At 38.2% G+C, this 19,418-nt stretch overlaps 1 protein-coding gene across 13 annotated transcripts in view; it reads left to right on the top strand.

Annotated features, from left to right (window-relative positions):
* The window catches only part of LCORL (ligand dependent nuclear receptor corepressor like), a 200,321-nt gene that overhangs the window by 120,059 nt on the left and 60,844 nt on the right, over positions 1–19,418 (top strand). For 11 of the 13 annotated variants that reach the window (XM_064366019.1, XM_012472359.3, XM_012472358.2 and 8 more), the window contains one exon: positions 15,660–15,911. In XM_064366019.1, coding sequence (XP_064222089.1) covers positions 15,660–15,911 — 252 coding nt within the window. Of the gene's footprint in view, positions 1–15,659; positions 15,912–19,418 lie in introns of those variants that run through there. The other 2 variants (XM_064366021.1, XM_064366020.1) reach the window with 2 other exon arrangements.

Genomic DNA, 19,418 nt, shown 5'->3' with positions numbered 1-19,418 from the left:
TATTGCCTCAGGCAGTGTTGGATACATCTCAGACAATGGTAGAAAGGCTGATGGCCGCCAGGGTTGGGGAGCGAATGGGTTGGGGATATTGCCACCACTGGGACTGGGGAGGCTGTTTCCTCTGGCAAAAAAGGCTCATCAGAATTTAGGAGCTGAGTGCCCCCAGCCTCATCAGGGTTCTCCCAGAAGTCCCATTTTTTTTACAATCGGTGCCCTCACTTTAACAGTAAACACCTTGCAAGGCTGTGTGTGCACCTTTTATTGCAGGTAAGCCACTTGCATTATAAGAGCTTGTGTCTGATTTTCCACAATTTCAGCTATTTCTTGGCAGGAGATAAAACTCTTAATCAGGGCAATCTTAGAAGATTTGAGACTCAGTATGTTCCTCTTGGGCCGAGAGATAGAATCCCTGAGTTCATAGTTTTCTTTCATCACTTTGGCTGGTGAACTTAGGAGCAGTCAACCAACTTCATTATATTCCTTGGTTCTTTACATATGGTCAAAGGTAATATGTATAGAGTCACTAAACTCTTTGCCTCTCACAAGCGGTGAATTAGGAACATCAAATGCATTTATTTGCGTAACTCTTTAAACAATTCATGCCAAGGACTATCAGTGTTCTCCATACTATTAGAAGTATAGTCCTTAACATTTTTGGGTCTAATCATATTAAGCAGCCAATTCCAGAAACCCCAAAACCAACTGAAAAATTCCATCTTTAAACTTTTTTTTCTCTAGAGCCACTCCAGTACTAAAATCTGTATTAGTCAGGGTTCTTTAATAGGACAGGACTAATAGGATAGATGTATATATGAAAGGGAGTTTATCGTAGAGTATTGACTCCCACAGTCACAAGTTGAAGTCCCCCAATAGGCTCTCTGCAAGCTGAGGAGCAAGGAAGCCAGTCTGAGTCCCAAAACCTCAAAAGTAGGGAAGCCGACAGTGCAGCCTTCACTATGTTGTTGGAGGCCCAAGAGCCCTTGTCCAACCACTGGTTCAAAAGCTGAAGAGTCCTAAAGCTGAAGGACTTGGAGTTTGATATTCAAGGACAGGAAGCATCCAGTGCGGGGAAGGATGGAGGCCAGAAGACTTACCCAGACTAATTTTTCCACATTCTTCTGCCTGCTTTTATCTTAGCTGAGCTGGCAGCTGATTTTATGGTGCCCACCTGGATTGAAGGTGGGTCTGCCTCTCCTAGTCCACTGAATCAAATGTTAATCTTCTTTGCAATACCCTCACAGACACACCCAGGAACAATACTTTGCATCCTTCATTCCAATCAAGTTGTGTATTACCCATCACATCCACTGTTGAGACCTACCACTCAGCAAAAAGAATTCCTTTAAAAATATTGCAGCTCACCGAAAATGCACGTGATTACCTAAGAGCTCTGATGGAGATATACAAGGATATTAATGTTGTTTTCATGCCCTGAAAACAAGAACGTCTATTCTGCAGCCTATGGATCAAGGACTAATTTCTACTTTCAAGTTTTATTATAAAAGATGCATTTTGTAAGGCTATAGCTGCCGTGGATAGTGATTCCTCTGGTAGATCTGGGCAAGGTAAATTGAAAACCTTCTAGGAAGTATTCACTAAATGCCATTAAGAACATTGCTGATTCGGCAGGTTGCAGTGGCTCATGCCTGTAATCTCAGCACTTTGGGGAGCTGAGGCGGGCAGATCACAAGGTCAGGAGATCGGGACTGTCCTGGCAACATGGTGAGACCTTGTCTCTACTAAAATACCAAAAAAAAAATTAGCCGGTTGTGGTGGTGCACACCTGTAGTCTCAGCTACTCGGGGAACTGAGGCAGGGGAATCACTTGAACCCAGGAGGCGGAGGTTGCCAAAAAAAAAAAAAAAAAAAAGAACATTACTGAGTCATGGGAGGAGGTCAGAATGTTAGAATTAACAGAAGTTTGGAAGAAGTTGATTCTAACCCTCATATATAACTTTGAGGGCTTCAAGAGGAAACAATTGCAGATATGGTCGAAACAGCAAGAGAACTAAAAAGAGAAGTAGATCCTGAAGATGTGACTGAATTGCTGCAATCTCTTGTTTAAACTTGAACAGATGACGAGTTGCTTTTTATGGATGAGCAGAGAAACTGCTTTCCTGAGAGGGAATTTACTGTTGGCAAAGATGCTGTGAGCATTGTTGAAATGACAACAAAGGATTTAGAATATTCCATAAACTTAGTTGATAAAGGAGTGACAGGGTTTGAGAGGATTAACTCCAATTTTGAAGCAAGTTCTACTTGGGGTAAAATGCCATCAAATAGCATCACATGCTACAGATAAGTGTTTCATGAAAGCAGAATCAATCAGTGGGCAAATTTCATTGTTTTAATTTAAAAAACTGCTACAACCACTTCACCCTTCAGCAGCCACCACCCTGATCATTCAGCAGGTGGTGTCAACATTGAGGCAAGATTCTCCACCAGCAAAAAGATTACCACTCACTGAAGATGGAGATGATTGTCAGAATTTTTTTAACAATAAAGTATTCTTAAATTAAGGTATTTTGTCAGGAAAAACTCTCTCAGTCTGCGCTTTTTTCCTCTATTTTCATACCACCACAATAGTAGTCAGCAATGCAGAAGACTTCTGTGACTAGAGGCCTGGATGGTTTTCCCCACATACCAAGCAGTGGACACCACCTGGGTGCCCTCTAATTCAATTCTGATACTGTGTACTTGGTGATAGTGTCACATATCACAGGGTGAGGGCTTAGCTCCCAAGACTGCCCCCACCCTTAAATACCAGTTGCAAGTCCCAACCTCTGGAACTTCTCTGACTGATTGGCTTCAAGTTGGGGTTCCGTGAATCCCCTCTTTGGGTTTGATTAATTTGCTGGAGTGGCTCATAGAACTCAAGGAAATACTTAACTGGCTTATTCTAGTTATTACAGATATTACTAGAATAAGTAATATCTAGGAGGATATTACAGAGGATACCAATCAAGAGATGCGTAAGGCAAGGCATGGGCAATGAGTGTGGAGCTTCCAGGCCTGGAAGCTGGTGGGTGCACCAGCCTCCAGGGCCCTTCACATGCTCAGTTGTCTGGAACCTCCTGAACCCAGTCTTCTTCGATTTTTATGGAAGCTTCATGACATCAGCATTCCTTCTTCCAGGGTATAGGACAAGACCATCTCTAAGGAAGGTCTTAAGACCCATAGTTACAAAAGCAGGTGATTAGAGCCCTGTTTTGGGGCAGGTGAAAGGAGGGCAGGAGAGATTCTGTTTCCTGGGCCTGCTCCTGAGACCTAACACACCAAAGACTGTAATAAGGGCTGTTGGAGTTACAAGCCAAGAACCATGGATGAGAACCAATATATAGCATTACACCACAGGTATGGGTACTTCTTCAGACATAATGCTATTACACACTTAATAGACTATAGTGTAAACATAATTTTTTAGGCACTGGGAAAGCAAAAACTTCTTGTGACTACCTTTATTGGAATACTCACTTTTTTGCAATCATCTGGAACTGAACCTGCAATATTTCCAATATGTGTATTACTAATAGATAGGGTTTTTTATTTGATAGTTTTCATATGCTTTCTCTAGTTTTGATATCAGGATAATATTGACATCATAAATATAGTTGGAAGTGTTTCTTCTATTTTATTAAAGAGCTTTTAAGGATTGGGATTAATTTCTCTTTAAATATCTGGTAGAGGTTACCATTGAAGCCATCTGTTCCTGGGTCCCTCTTTGGGGTAGATTTTTGGTTATGAATTCAGTCCCTTTGCTTTTCACAGGTTTATTCATATTTTCTGTTACTTTTTGAGTCAATTTGGTAGTTTCTGTCCTTCTAGGAATTTGGCCATTTCATCCAGGTTATCTAATTTATTGACATACTGTTTTTTATAGTATTTTTAAATAATCTTTTGTGTTTCTTTATATTTTTAATTTAATTTTATATATTTATTTTTAATTATATTTTAAGTTCTGAGATACATGTGCAGAACATGCAAGTTTGTTACATAGGTATACATGTGCCATGGTGGTTTGCTACACCCATTAACCCATCATCTACATTAGATATTTTTCCTAATGCTATCCCTCCCCTAGCCCCACACCCCCTGACAGGCCCCAGTGTGTGATGTTTCCCTCCCTGTGTCCATGTGTTCATGTGTTCTCATTGTTCAACTCCTGTTATGAGTGAGAACATGTGATGTTTGGTTTTCTGTTTTTGTGTTAGTTTACTGAGAATGATGGTTTCCAGCTTCATCTATGCACCTGAAAAGGACTGAAAAGGAAATGGGCTCATCCTTTTTTTATGGCTGCATAGGAATCCATGGTATATATGTGCCACATTTTCTTTATCCAGTCTTATCATTGATGGGCACTTATCATTGATGGGCACTGTTGTGAACAGTGCATCTGTTGTTTTCTGACTTTATAATGATCACCGTTCTAACTGGCATGAGATGGTATCTCATTGTGGTTTTGATTTGCATTTCTCCAGTGACCAGTGATAATGAGCTTTTTTCATGTGTTTGTTGGCACATAAATATCTTCTTTTGAGAAGTGTCTGTTCATATTCTTCACCTACTTTTTGATGGGATTGTTTTTTGTTCTTGTAAATTTGTTCTTTGTAGATTCTGGATATTAACCCTTTGTCAGATGGATAGATTGCAAAAATTTTCTCCGATTCTGTAGGTTGCCTGTTCACTCTGATGATAATTTCTTTTGCTGTGCAGAAGTTCTTTAATTAGATCCCATTTGTCAATTTTGGCTTTTGTTGCCATTGCTTCTGGTGTTTTAGTCATATAGTCTTTGCCCATGCCTATGTCCTGAATGGCATTGCCTAGGGTTTTTATGGTTTTAGGTCTTACAATTTAAGTCTTCAATCCATCTTGAGTTGATTTTTGTATAAGATGTAAGGAAGGGGTCCAGTTTCAGTTTTCTGCATATGGCTAGCCAGTTTTTCCAACACCATTTATTAAATAGAAAATCCTCTTCCCATTGCTTGTTTTTGTCAGGTTTGTGAAAGATCAGATGGTTGTAGATGTGTGGTGTTATTTCTGAGGCTTCTGTTCTCTTCCATTGGTCTGTATCTCTGTTTTGGTACCAGTACCATGTTGCTTTGGTTACTATAGCCTTTGTAGTATAGTTTGAAGTCAGGTAGCATGCTGCCTCCAGCTTTGTTCTTTTTGCTTATGATTGTCTTGGCTATACGGGCTCTTTTTTGGTTTCTCTATGGAAATTAGTTTTTTCCAATTCTATGAAGAAAGTAAATGGTAGCTTGGTAGGGATAGCATTGAGTCTATAAATGACTTTGGGCAGTATGGCCATTTTCACAATATTGATTCTTCCTATGCATAAGCATGGAATGTTTTTCCATTTGTTTGTGTGCTCTCCTATTTCCTTGAGCAGTGGTTTGTAGTTCTCCTTGAAGGGGTCTTTCACATCCCTTGTAAGTTGTATTCCTAGGTATTTCATTGTAGCAATTGTGAATGGGAGTTCACTCATGATTTGACTGTCTGTCTATTATTGGTGTATAAGAATGCTTGTGATTTTTGCACATTGATTTTTTTATCGTGAGACTTTGCTGAAGTTGCTAATCAGCTTAAGGAGATTTTGGGCTGAGACAGTGGGGTTTTCTAAATATACAATCATGTCTCTGCAAACAGAGACAATTTGACTTCCTCTCTTCCTATTTGAATACCCTTTATTTCTTTCTCTTGCCTGATTGCCCTGGCCAGAACTTCCAATACTATGCTGAATAGGAGTGGTGAGAGAGGGCATCCTTGTCTTGTGCTGGTTTTCGAAGGGGATGCTTCCAGCTTTTGCCCATTCAGTATGATATTGGCTGTGGGTTTGTCATAAATAACTCTTACTATTTTGAGATACGTTTCATCAGTACCTAGTTTATTGAGAGTTTTTAGCATACAGGGGTGTTGGATTTTATCGAAGACCTTTTCTGCATCTATCGAGATAATCATGTGGTTTTTGTCATTGATTCTGTTTATGTGATGGATTACATTTACTGATTTGCATATGTAGAACCAGCCTTGCATCCCAGGGATGAAGCCCACTTGATCATGGTGGATAAGCTTTTTGATGTGCTACTGGATTTGCTTTGCCAGTGTTTTATTGAGGATTTGAACACTGATGCTCATCAGGGATATTGGCCTGAAATTTTCTTTTTTTGTTGTGTCTCTGCCAGGTTTTGGGATCAGGATGATGCTGGCCTCATAAAATGAGTTAGGGAGGAGTCCCTCTTTTTCTGTTGTTTAGAATAGTTTCAGAAGGAATGGTACTAGCTCCTCTTGGTACCTCTGGTATAATTCAGCTGTGAATTCATCTGGTCCTGGGCTTTTTTTGGTTGGTAGGCCCATTAACTACTGCCTCAATTTCAGGACATGTTATTTGTCTAATCAGGGATTTGATTTCTTTCTGATTTAATCTTTATGTTTCCAGTAATTTATCCATTTCTTCTAGATTTTCTAGTTTATTTACATAGAGATGTTTACAGTATTCTCTGATGGTAGTTTTTATTTCTCTGGAATCAGTGGTGATATTCCCTTTATCATTTTTTATTGTGTCTATTTGATTCTTCTTCTCTCTTTTCTTCTTTATTAGTCTGGCAAGTGGTCTGTTGTGTTGATTTTTTCAGAAAACCAGTTCCTGGATTCATTGATTCTTTTTGAAGAGTCTTTCATGTCTCTGTCTCCTTCAGTCTGCTCTGATCTTAGTTATTTCTTGTCTTCCGCTAGGTTTTGAATTTGTTTGCTCTTGCTTCTCTAGTTCTTTTAATTGTGATGTTAGGGTATTGATTTTGGATCTTTTCCTGCTTTCTCTTGTGGGCATTTAGTGCTATAAATTTTCCTCTAAACATTGCTTTGGCTGTATCCCAGAGATTCTGGTACATTGTGTCTTTGTTCTTGTTGGTTTCAAAGAACTTCTCTATTACTGCCTTAATTTCATTATTTACCCAGTAATTCAGGAGCAGGTTGTTCAATTCCCTTGTAGTAGTGTGGTTTTGAGTGAGTTTCTTAATCCTGAGTTAAGTTCTAAGTTGATTGCACTGTGGTCTGAGAGACTGCTATTTCTGTTTTTTTGCACTTGCTGAGGAGTGTTTTACTTCCAATTATGTGGTCAATTTTAGAATAAGTGCAATGTGGTGCTGAGAAGAATATATATTTTGTCGATTTGGGGTGGAGAATTGTATAGATGTCTATTAGGTCTGCTTGGTCCAGAGCTGAGTTCAGGTCCTGAATATCCTTGTTAATTTTCTGCCTCGTTGATCTAATATTTACAGTGGGTGTTAAAGTCTCCCACTATTATTGTGTGGGAGTCTAAGTCTCTTTGTAGGTCTCTTAAGAACTTGCTTTATGAATCTGGGTGCTCCTGTATTGGGTGCATACATATTTAATATACTTAGCTGTTCTTGTTGCATTGATCCCTTTATCATTATGTAGTGCCCTTCCTTGTCTTTTTTGATCTTTGTTGGTTTCAAATCTGTTTTATCAGAGACTAGGATTGCAACCCCTGGTGTTTTTTTTTTTTTTCTTTCCATTTGCTTGGTAAATATTCCTCCATCCCTTTATTTTGAGCCTATGTGTGTCTTTGCATATGAGATGGGTCTCCTAAATACAGCACACCAATGAATCTTTCTCTTTATCTAGTTTGCCAGTCTATGTCTTTTAATTGGGGCATTTAGCCTGTTTACATTTAAGGTTAATATTGTTATATGTTAATTTTATCCTGTCATTATGATGCTAGCTGGTTATTTTGCCCATTAGTTGATACATTTTCCTCATAGTTTGATGGTCGTTATTATTTGGTATGTTTTTGCAGTGGGTGGTCCTGGTTTTTCCTTTCCATGTTTAGTGCTTCCTTCAGGAACTCTTGTAAGGCAGGCCTGGTGGTGACAAAATCTCTCAGCATTTGCGTGTCTGTAAGGGATTTTATTTCTCCTTTGCTTAAGAAGCTTAGTTTAGCTGGATATGAAATTCTCGGTTGAAAATTATTTTCTTTAAGAATGTTGAATAATGGCCCTCACTCTATTTTGGCTGGTAGGGTTTCTGCAGAGAGATCTGTGGTTAGTCTGATGGGCTTCCCTTTGTGGGTAACCTGACCTTTCTCTCTGGCTTCAGTTAGCATTTTTTCCTTCATTTCAACCTTGATGAATCTGATGATTATGTGTCTTGGGGTTCTCTGTATTTCCTGAATTTGAATGTTTGCCTGTCTTGCTAGGTTGGGGAAGTTCTCCTAGATAATATCTTGAAGTGTGTTTTCCAACTTGATTCCATTCTCCCCATCACTTTCAAGTACACCAGTCAAATGTCGATTTGGTCTTTCCACATAGTCCCATAGTTCTTAGAGGCCTTGTTTCTTTCTGTTAGTTTTTCTCTAATTTTGTCTTCATGCTTTATTTCATTAAGTTAATCTTCAGTCTCTGATACCCTTTTTTCCACTTGATCAGTTTGGCTATTGATACTTGTGTTTGCTTCATGAAGTTCTTGTGCTGTGTTATTCAGGTCTATCAGATCATTTATGTTCTTCTCCAGACTAGGTATTCTAGTTAGCAATTCCTCTACATTTTTTCAGGGTTCTTAGCTTCCTTTCATTGGGTTATGCTCCTTTAGCTTGAAGGAGTTTGTTATTACCCCCCTTCTGAAGCCTACTTCTGTCAATTTGTCAAACTCATTCTCTATCTAGTTTTGTTCCATTGCTGGCAAGGAGTTGTGTTCCTTTGGAGGAGAGGAGGCATTCTGGTTTTTGGAATTTTCAGCATTTTTGCACTGTTTTTTCCTCATCTTCATGGATTTATCTACCCTTGGTTTTTGATGTTGGTGAGCTTCAGATAGAGTTTCTGTGTGGATGTCTTTTTAATTGATGTTGATGCTAGTCCTTTCTGTTAGTTGGTTTTCCTTGTAACAGTCAGGCCCCTCTGCTGCAGGTTTGCTGGGATTTTCTAGAGGTCCACTCCAGACCTTGTTTGCCTGTGTCACCAGTGGAGGCTGCAGAACAGCAAAGATTGCTGCCTCTTCCTTTTTTTGGAAGCTTCTTTCCAGAGGGACACCCACCAGATGCCAGCCAGATCTCTCCTGTATGAGTTGTCTGCTGACCCCTCCTGCAAGGCATCTCCCAATAAGGAGGCACAGGGGTCAGGGACCCACTTGAGGAGGCAGTCGTCCCTTAGCAGAGCTCAAGTGCTGTGCTGGAAGATCCGCTGCTTTCTTGAGAGCCAGTAGGCAGGAGTGTTTAAGTCTGCTGAAGCTGCACCCACAGCTGCCCCTTCCCCCAGGTGCTCTGTCCCAGGGAGATGGGCGTTTGATCTATAAGCCCCTAACTGAGGCTGTTGCTTTTTTTTTTTTTTTTTTTTTGTTAGAGATGCCCTGCCCAGAGAGGAGAAATCTAAAGAGGCTGTAGTCTGACTACAGCAGCTTTGCTGAGCTGCAGTGGGCTCTGCCCAGTTCGAACTTCCTGGCAGCTTAGTTTACACTATGAGGGGAAAACTGCTTACTCAAGCCTCAGAAATGGCAAACACTTCTCCCCCCACCAAGCTTGAGCGTCCCGGGTTGACTTCAGACTGCTATGCTGACAGTGAGAATTTAAAGCCAATGGATCTTAGCTTGCTGGGCTCTGTGGGGATGGGATCTGCTTAGCTAGACCACTTGGCTTCCTGGCTTCAGCCCCCTTTCAGGAGAGTGAATGGTTCTGTCTCGCTGGCATTCCAGGCACCACTGGCATATGAAAAAAAAAAAAAACTCTTACAGCTAGCTCGATGTCTGCCCAAATGGCCACCCCATTTTGTGCTTGAAACCCAGGCCCCAAGTGGCATAGGCACTGGAGGGAATCTCCTGGTCTGTGGGTTGCAAAGCATGGGAAAAGCGTAGTATCTGGGCCAGAGTCCTCTGTTCCTCATGGCAGTCTCTCAGGGCTTCCCTTGGCTAGGGGAGGGAGTTCCCTGACCCCTCGTGATTCCCAGGTGAGGTGACACCGCATCTTCTGCTCGCCCTCCATGGGCTGCACCCACTACCTAACCAGTTCCAATGAGATGAACCTGTACCTCACTTGGAAATGCAGAAATCACCGGCCTTCTGCTTTGATCTTGCTGGGAGCTACAGACTGGAGCTGTTCTTATTCGGCCATCTTGCCAAAGAACCCCTCTTTTGTGTTTCTTTAAGAACATTGGTGATATATCTTCTTTCATTTCTTGTTTTAGAAGATAACTCAGGCCTTCTCTAGTTATTTTCTAGGTCAATTTAGCTAAGGATTTGTTTAGTCCCTTACTTGTGATGATTTTTTTTTCTTGCTGCTTTCAAAATTTATTCTTTTCTTTGGTTTGATTAGGATGCATCTGAATTTGATCTCTGAGTTTATTCTGCTTGGCATTTGTTGAGCTGCTTAGATGTGCAAATAAATGTTTTCTTCAAATTGAGGGGCATTGTCATTTTCTTCAAATATTATTTCTGCTTTTCTCTCTTCTCTCCTTCTGGGAATACCATTTGCAAATCTTGATACATTTGATTGGTGTCCCACAGGTCTCTGAGGCTCTGTTCACCTACCTAGTTACCTACCTTCCCCTTTATTCAGTCTGTCCTTAGACTGAATAATCTCAGTCGACCTATCTTCAAGTTGATTGGTTCTTTCTTCTGCCAGCTCAAATCTACCAGTGTGTTTAGTGAATTTTTAATTTTAATTTGTGTACTTTCAAACTTTACAATTGCTGTATGGTTCTTTGTTATAACTTCTGTTTATTTATATAATTGCCTATTTGGTGAAATATTTTCCTCATGCTTTAGTTGTTTATACATGGTGTTCTTTCATTCTTGAACATACTTTAAATATCTGATTTAAAGTTTTTTGTCTGCTAAGTCCAATATCTGGGCTTTCTCAGAGACATCATCTGTTGACTTTCTCCTCCATGTGTGGTACATTTTTATTGCTTTGCATGTTCCATAATGTTTTGTTTAAAAACTAAATCTTTAAAATAATACATTATGACAACTGGAAATCAGATTATGTTCCGCCTTAAGGTGTTTTGTTGCTGTGTCATTATGGTTATTCTTTGTTTAGTGACTTTTCTAAACTAATTCTGTTAAGTTAGTATTCTTTGTATTCTGTGCCCACTGAGATCTTCAGCTAGTTAGCTTAGTGGTCAGCTAATGATTGAGCAGAGGTTTCCTTGTATGTCTAGAATCATAAGACTCTCAGTGTTTGCCATGAGGGCTCTGTATGTCTTGAGGAGGAAGGATGAGAATAGTGCATTTGTTTGTTTGTTTATTTGTTTTACCTTGCAGCTTCAGCTCAAAAGAAGAATAGTACAGTTTAAAATGCCATGATAGCTTGCTGTGCTTACTGAGATCCAGCTGATTTTCTTGAATAGACAGTCCTTGTTGGCTGTAAGCCTTTGGTTAATTCCCAGAGTTCTTTTGTTTAATGAAGTTACATTTCCCCCCCTCCCACCCTGCAAAACAGCAACAACAACTCACAAGAGATCCACAACATTAAGTGTCAAATTTGGAAGAAAACGAGTCACCTTTATGAAGTATATTTTTCTAGCTATTTTCCTGATTTAATCTTTGCTCAACAATCAGTTCTTTATTTTGGCATTATTTGTGTTCTATATAGACTGAGAATTTTCAAAACAATCAATACCTGCTGTCTCTTTGTTTAACGGTCTGCATTAAGCTGCTCTTGCATTGCTATAAAGAAATATCTCGGCCCAGAGTGATGGCTCATGCCTATAATCCCAGCACTTTGGGAGGCCGAAGTAGGTGGACCACCTGAGGTCAGGAGTTCAAGATCAGCCTGGCCAACGTGGCGAAACCCTGTCTCTACTAAAAATACAAAACTTAGCTGGGCGTGGTGGCAGATACCTGTAATTTCAGCTACTCAGGAGGCTGAGGCAGGAGAATCACTTGAACCCGGGAGGCAGAGGTTGCAGTGAGCCACGATCACACCATTGCACTCTGTTGCCCTTTGCACTCCAGCCTGGGCAACAGAGCAAGACTCTGTCTCAAAAATAAAAAAAGAAAGAAAAGGGGAAAAAAAGACAAATATCTCAGCCTGACCAATATGGTGAAACCTCATGTCTACTAAAAATTCAGAAATTAGCTGAGTGCGGTGGCACACACCTGTAATCCCGGCTATTCAGGAGGCTGAAGCAGGAAAATTGTTGGAACCTGGGAGGCAGAGGTTGTAGTGGCCCGAAATCGTACCATTGCACCCCAGCCTGGGTGACAGAGCAAGACTCCATCTCAAAAAGAAAAAGAAAAAAAGAAATATGCCTGTAAGCCCAGCACTTTGGGAGGCTGAGACAAGCAGAGCACTTGAGGCCAGGAGTTTCAGACTGGCCTTGCCAACATGACAAAACCCAACTACTACTAAAAATACAAAACTTAGCTGAGTGTGGTGTCACAAGCCTGTAATCCCAGCTACTCAGGAGGCCGAAACACGAGAATTACTTTAGCCCAGGAGGTGGAGGTTGTAGTGAGCCAAGATCATACCACTGCACTCCAGACTGGGTGACAGAGAGAGACCCCCCCAAAAAAATAGGTTTAATTGGTTTATGCTCTTGCAGTCTGTGCAAGCATGACACCAGTATCTGCTCAGCTCTGGTAAGGTCCTCAGGAAGCTTACGATCATGGCAGAAGGCAAAGCAGAAGCCAACATATCACATGACAAAAGAGTAAGAGAAAGGAGGTCCCAGACTTTTAAACATTACAATTATGGTGGAAGGCAAAGCACAAGCCAGCATATCACATGGCAAGAGAGAAAGAAAAAGGAGGTCCCAGACTTTTAAACAACTGGATCTCACATGAACTGAGGGAAAACTCACTTATCACCAAGGGGATAGTGCTAAATCATTCATGAGGGATCCACCCCCATTGTTACCAAAGCACCAGGAATTTGATGTAGATCTTGCTGCTTGCTTCACAGAAAGCCAATCACTGAAACAACAAGTATTGCCAAGGAAGAAGGCTTTAATTGGGAGCTGCGGCCAAGGCGATGGGGCACTCAGTCTCATCCATCTGCCTGACTGACTAAAACTAGAAGTCAATATAGCAGGGGAGAAACATAGCAGTGTGTAAGAAAACAAGAATTAGGGAAGGGGCAAGGAAGCAATCATGGTGAACGAGGGATCCATGATGTGGGGCCATCATCTGGTGAGTTACAGTTATTTGATATTTTCTTTGAGAGGCCCGAAGGTCCTTTTCTGAGGAAGGAACTCAGATAAAACAAGTTTTAAGCCTTTTAAGACCAGAAGGGGCAATTTCTGTGTTTATCAAAAAGAACAGTCTATGGGGGCAGTTGGGTTGGTTTGACCATGATCCAATCACATCCCATCAGACCCCACCTTCAATATTCAGAATCACATTCCAACATGATATTTAGAGGGGACAAACATCTAAACCATATCACAGTTCTTCCTTTAGTTTATCTCTTCCTTTTTGCACTTTACTATAATTAGCAAGAAGAAACCAGGGGCCACCTTCCACACTTTGCTTAGCTATTTCCCTAGATAGATCACCCAAATCATTGGGCACATTTTCTACTTCCCAATTTACTGAAGACAACAGTGTTATGAAACTTTCTGTTATTACATAATTCCAATAATATTTACCTCATTTTTCTAGTTCTTCTGCAGCCTTCTTAAAGGCTGTGAGTATTCTATTAACAGCTTAAGTTACTTCAGCCTTTCATTAATACTATTCCCAAAGCCCACTTCCTGTTTCGAAAGTGACACCTACATTTTCAGTTTTTATTACAGCAGCATCACACTAATATGTACCAAAATCTTTATTATTTGCTACTCTATAACAAATTACTTCCAAAATTCAGCAGTTTCAAGTAACAGACATTTATTATTTCACATTTTCTCTGGGATCAAGAATCTGAGAATTGCTCAGCTGGTTGGTTTTGGCTCACTTTTTCACGAGGCTACAATCAGGAAGTGAGCTGGGTTGTGGTCATACGAGATTTCATTTCTATATAACGTCTTGCAAGTTCACACATTTGGCTGCTTGCAGAAGGCTTCCATCTTTCTTCATGTGAGCCACCTTATGGGACTGCTCACAGTTATGACTTTCTCTAGATTGAGTGATGACAGAGAGATGAAGGGACACACGAGTGAAAGGGCGAAGGAGATAGAGGAGGAGAGAGGGAAGGGGAGAGAATGGAAAAAATGAGGGGAAGGGGGACAAAAGAGAAAACAACAACCAAGAGCATCAGTGTTCATCAGTGTCCAGTATAAAACCTTCATTTATTTATAACATAATCTCCAGAGTGACAGATACTTTCACAATACACTGTTGGTCACACAGACTGCCCATGATACAAAATGGAGGATGAGGGGGTATTGCACAGCAGTGTTTTATCAAGAGGCAGTAATTATTGAGGACCATCTTGAAGCAGCTGCCACATAGGGCTTTGTAAATTAGTTAACTTTGGAAAATGAAGAATTAAGGGAAAAAAATAAGTGTTCCTTTCTAATAGGGGGCAGTAAACCCCATTTCTGGATGGCAGCATTCTTCTGGGCAAATATTTACTACTAGCTTGATCCTTGTAAAAAGTTGATTTTACAATTCCTGACCTACATCTAAATCTTAAGTTACTTGGTTTTTTGTAGTTATGACAACTTGTGCAAGTGATTTAGGAGGCTCACTAACCAATCAGCAGCTGAGAAGCATTCTCTCTGTCTGTCTGTCTTTCTCCCTCTCTTTTGCCAAGTTTTTTGGTCTCACACATGGACTTATTCCCCAATATAATATAAAGAGACAAAAAGTGAATGGGTGAATAAAACAGAGTAGCACTATCTGTTGTGCTTTAAACTTTGCTCTAAATTCAATTCTAAGGTAGAGCCCTAGTAACATGATATGGGTCTAATTATGTCTGTCCTTTATGGCAGTTGTACTTGATCAAAATGTTTTGGGTAAAACTCTCAATGATATTCCCAATGTGCAGAATTATCTTAGGATATCCATGCTGAAATATTTAGGAGTAAATTGTGATTATTCTGCAATTTCGATGGTTCTACAAATAAAAATAAAGTAAAAAGACAGCAAATTTGGCAGACCAGTAACATTTCTTGAATATTAGTGGAAACTGTATCATCGTACTATTTTTTCATTTTCTCTTTATGATCAAAATTTTTCTATATAAAAAATCAAGAAAGTAAAAAAATCCTTGATGATGACATTCAGGATATATATGAGATGCACATTTTACAGAATTGAAGAATTTAATGGATACAGAATTATAAGAATTTACAATGTTTTCCTAGTTAATGCATGCACTTTGTATATTAGGATAAAAATTGGTTATTCATACAATTTATGTTCACATACTGTTTTAATATCTTAATAAAATACATCTGAATGAATATTAGAACTCTTGAGAATAAATTGTTCGGCTTCTGTGTATAATTCTTTATCTGTATTTTAGCTTGGGACCAGAGAATGTTTAATCATACAAAATAATTAAATATGCTACATTTTGGTTGATATATTATTATAAAACCAATTAAATCTATAAAGCTTCTGTTGGTAATTCCCAGAAAACAGTGGAAGTTATGGACTGATGCTAAAAGACTTCTAAAACCATTAATTTGTAATAAAAATAAATTTAAATGTTGGTAAAATTTGCATTTCTCTTTTTAAAATGATTATTATATTTATTTCTTCCCTAGATCTTCCTCAGAACTGTGATCCTAACATTCCCCTAGTTGCTCAGGAATTAATGAAAAAGATGATACGTCAATTTGCGATTGAGTACATTTCAAAAAGTGGTAAAACTCAAGAGAATAGAAATGGTTCAATTGGACCAAGTATAGTATGTAAAAGTATCCAAATGAATCAAGCAGAAAACTCCCTTCAGGAAGAGCAGGAAGGCCCCTTAGACCTCACTGTGAATCGAATGCAAGAACAAAATACTCAGCAAGGTAAGATTTTTGTGTGCATGTAATATATAGTTTTATGTTGTATATCCTTAAATGTATATTTGCAACTTTTTATATTCATAGGGAAATTTATTTTGGATGTAATATGACTTTTAGTTTGTTCATGTAATATGGACTAGAGAGAAGTACAAATTTACAGCTTTTGGATTTGCATCTTTGTTCATGAAAGAGGAAATTTGAGTTGATTTCAACTCCTTTTGCAATAAAGTTTATGATGAACAAATCCTAATAAACAGATTAAAAATAAAGGATATAAAGAAAGAGACGTTCATAAGAAATAATTGTTTTTTTAGTGGACAGCTGAAAACATTAATTAAGCACTTGCTTGTTTAGTTTCTTTTTTGTACTTAGGTGAGGGAAAAAGTAGATGGTTTATCTTCCAGTTTATGATGTAACTGGGAACAGAGGAAATGGAATATGTGTGACAAATATAATGTTATCATGTAACTAACTGTATGGAGACGTATTTGTCATAAGGAGCCTGAGCAATGAAGACCATGTCGGACTTTAATTAAAAGAGAACCATAACTTCACAGAGGAAAGACGAGAACAGGCTTTTAAGTGTGTGTGAGGACTTAAGTGTTTATCTGAGCAAAGGACAATTGAGGTAGCTTTTATTAATATGGGTTAGGAATCGTATTGTAAGTTGTTGAAGCCATAAGAAAAAAGCATTAAATTTAATACCAGAAAGCAATGATGTTAGTTTGTGTCTCTTAAGAAGAAAATACTAGTTAGTGTTTGAAGAGATAGTTGTTTCAGTGTGTAAATCAGATTAAAATTTAGAAAGGCTGAAATATGGGAATAATTTTTCCTTTTTCATTCCCTAATATTAGGTTGCAAGCATTTATGTGACAATTTCTGACAAATTTTAAGATAATAGGTTATAAGACAGAGAAAGAAATGTCAAAGATGACTGTGATATCGCATGGGTCTCCAACATTTTGGCTTCCCTGGGCTGCACTGGAAGAATAATTGTGTTGGACCACACATAAAATACACTAACAATAGCTGCTGAGCTTTAAAAAGCAGGGACTGGTGGTGGGGGCGGGTGGTTCCCTGTGTAATTTTTATGGTATCTGCCACCACAGATAAGCAAAAAAAAAAAAAAAAAAAAAAAAAAAATCCTCACATCAAAGGGTTGGACACCCCTGAAAGCTTAAGGAAAAAAAATATCAGTACATAGAATTTTGGAAATCAGAAAACAGGATTTTTAGAATTTTTTTATTTGCTTTTCCATGTCTTATATTCCCTTATGTCTCCTCTCATTTGGGGGATTTCTGAAGAGACTAGAACATAGGCTTTGGTATGTGACAGGCTTGTGGTTGAAATCCCAGCTCTGTTACTTGCTTAAGTTACAGATAGGTAACTTAAGTAATAGGTAACGTTACTTATCAGACCTTTAATTTCTTCCATTGTAATTTGGTCATAATAATAATGGACCCATTGGAGCAAAGTGAGAATTAAATATTTAGTAACAAACTCATGAAAGATACTCAAATACTAGTCTCACCATACTCTCTCCCTCCTATTCCTTACCACCACAGAAGAAGCCTTAGAAGTAATGTGATAGTGATCTATAAATATTTGTATGACTGTTACCCTAACATAGGACTGAATTTTCTGTGAATGGTCCAATGAATAGTATTAGGATGACTAGCTAGAGGTTAGAGGGAAACAGATTTCAGGTCTAGATAAGAAAGAATATTTCTAAGAAAATTTTTAAGGAAAGAAGGAATGAGTCCCTGATTGCCTCATCATTGGAGGTATTGAAAAGCATCTCAGATGACTGGTTAGAATAGATGGCATTTTAAAAGTAAATTTCCAGTTTTTAGATCTTTGATTCTATGAAGTTAAGTGGCAAGACAGATCCAAGTATACATAGAAAACAAGTCATTTAATTATTTAAATTATTATAATAGTGTAAGTAAAGTGCAAAAATATGTGAAAATCCTGAGGGTGGAAAGACTAGTGATAATGGATATAAATCTATAAGTTGTCTTCGTGATAATTTTAATTTTTGGATGACTTTTTGTCATGTGATTCTAGTCCTACTTGAGGGTAGAAATTATTTAATGTGGTTTGAGATATAGAGGGCAAGGGGAAGAATGATGACAGATGAAGCTAGAAAAGTAAGTAGGGATGAAATTTCGACTTTTCTTGGAGTCGTAGAAAGCTACTGGACTGAGAGTAACAGGATCAGATTTTCTTTTATGAAACCATTCTGCCATGGTATGGATTGGCAGTTTCTTAAAATTTGCCTACTTGCACACCTAACAAGGAAAAATTGAGCACATACCCTCGGATGCATTTGGTCGTGCATATGTATGTGTGCGTATGTACCTACTAACACACTATATGTACTAATCTTTCTATAAATATTTTAGGCTTTAAATAAAAATGTTATAAACAGTTTTTAAATGTCTTGCTAATCATGATGACTTCACTGCCAATATCTTATTGAATGGTAATATACTTTAGAAGAGTTTCATTAGCAATGATATAAAGTATAAACCCATATTTCAAATAGCTTCCTTAAGAATTTAATCTTTTTTAGCTGGATTTCACTGTTTTACCTCATGGTATAGTCAGTAAAGAGCTTATACTAGTGGTAGCAGTGTCAGTTATGCTCTTTTTAATGTTGTTATTTGCTAGTGCTTGCATTTTTAATATTATTCTCACTATAATTTTTAACAATACTCATTTAAGCCAGTTATTTATTTGATGAGTTACTTTATTCAAATTAGATGATAATCCATAAATCCAATAGATAATATATCTATAAATGATGTAGATAAATTTATGGATAGTATAACCCATAAGTTTATGAAATTCTCCATGCCAAATGGTTTTATAGGTAACTTTATGTACTCTTAAAGAAACAGATAATTCCTGTTTTGGGCTTTCCTTTTTTTCTACTCTGTTTCGAATAGTAGAAAAAAAAAGAAACGTTGGTATAATCTTGATATCCAAACCAGACAAAGGTTAAAAAAAAGAAAGAAATGTTGCAACTTACAAACCTAGCAGCAGAAATCCTTAATAAATATCAGCAAATTGAGTACACTGATGTATAAGAACATAATAATGCTAAGGTGGCATGAATGATTAAGCATTTGAAAAATTTTCTTAGTTAAAAAACTGTATCATCCTAATAGATACAGAGAAAATTATTCCACAAGAGCTGACATATTTATGATAAAAAGGGCTTATCAAACAAAGTATAATAGATGGGTACTTCCACTACCAAAAACATTATAACCTAAAGGTTTAAAATAAAAGAACACAAAAAATGCACACCATCATCAGTTTTAAACATTTGATGAGTGGTCCTCACTCAGCTAGCTACCCAATTAGAAAATTTAGTTTTAAAAAAATTATGATTGCAATAGCTGCAACAACAGGAAAAACAGTGAAATGCCTAAGAATGAAACAGATAAACTATATCAGGTCTTATGGAGAATATTATAAAAATACATTGAAGGAAGTTAAAGA

The sequence above is a fragment of the Aotus nancymaae genome, unplaced genomic scaffold, assembly GCF_030222135.1.
Source record: "Aotus nancymaae isolate 86718 unplaced genomic scaffold, 86718_ANA_hifiasm-v0.15.2.pri h1tg000006l, whole genome shotgun sequence".
Classification (NCBI taxonomy): domain Eukaryota; kingdom Metazoa; phylum Chordata; class Mammalia; order Primates; family Aotidae; genus Aotus; species Aotus nancymaae.
This window is presented reverse-complemented; position numbering and strand designations above follow the sequence as displayed.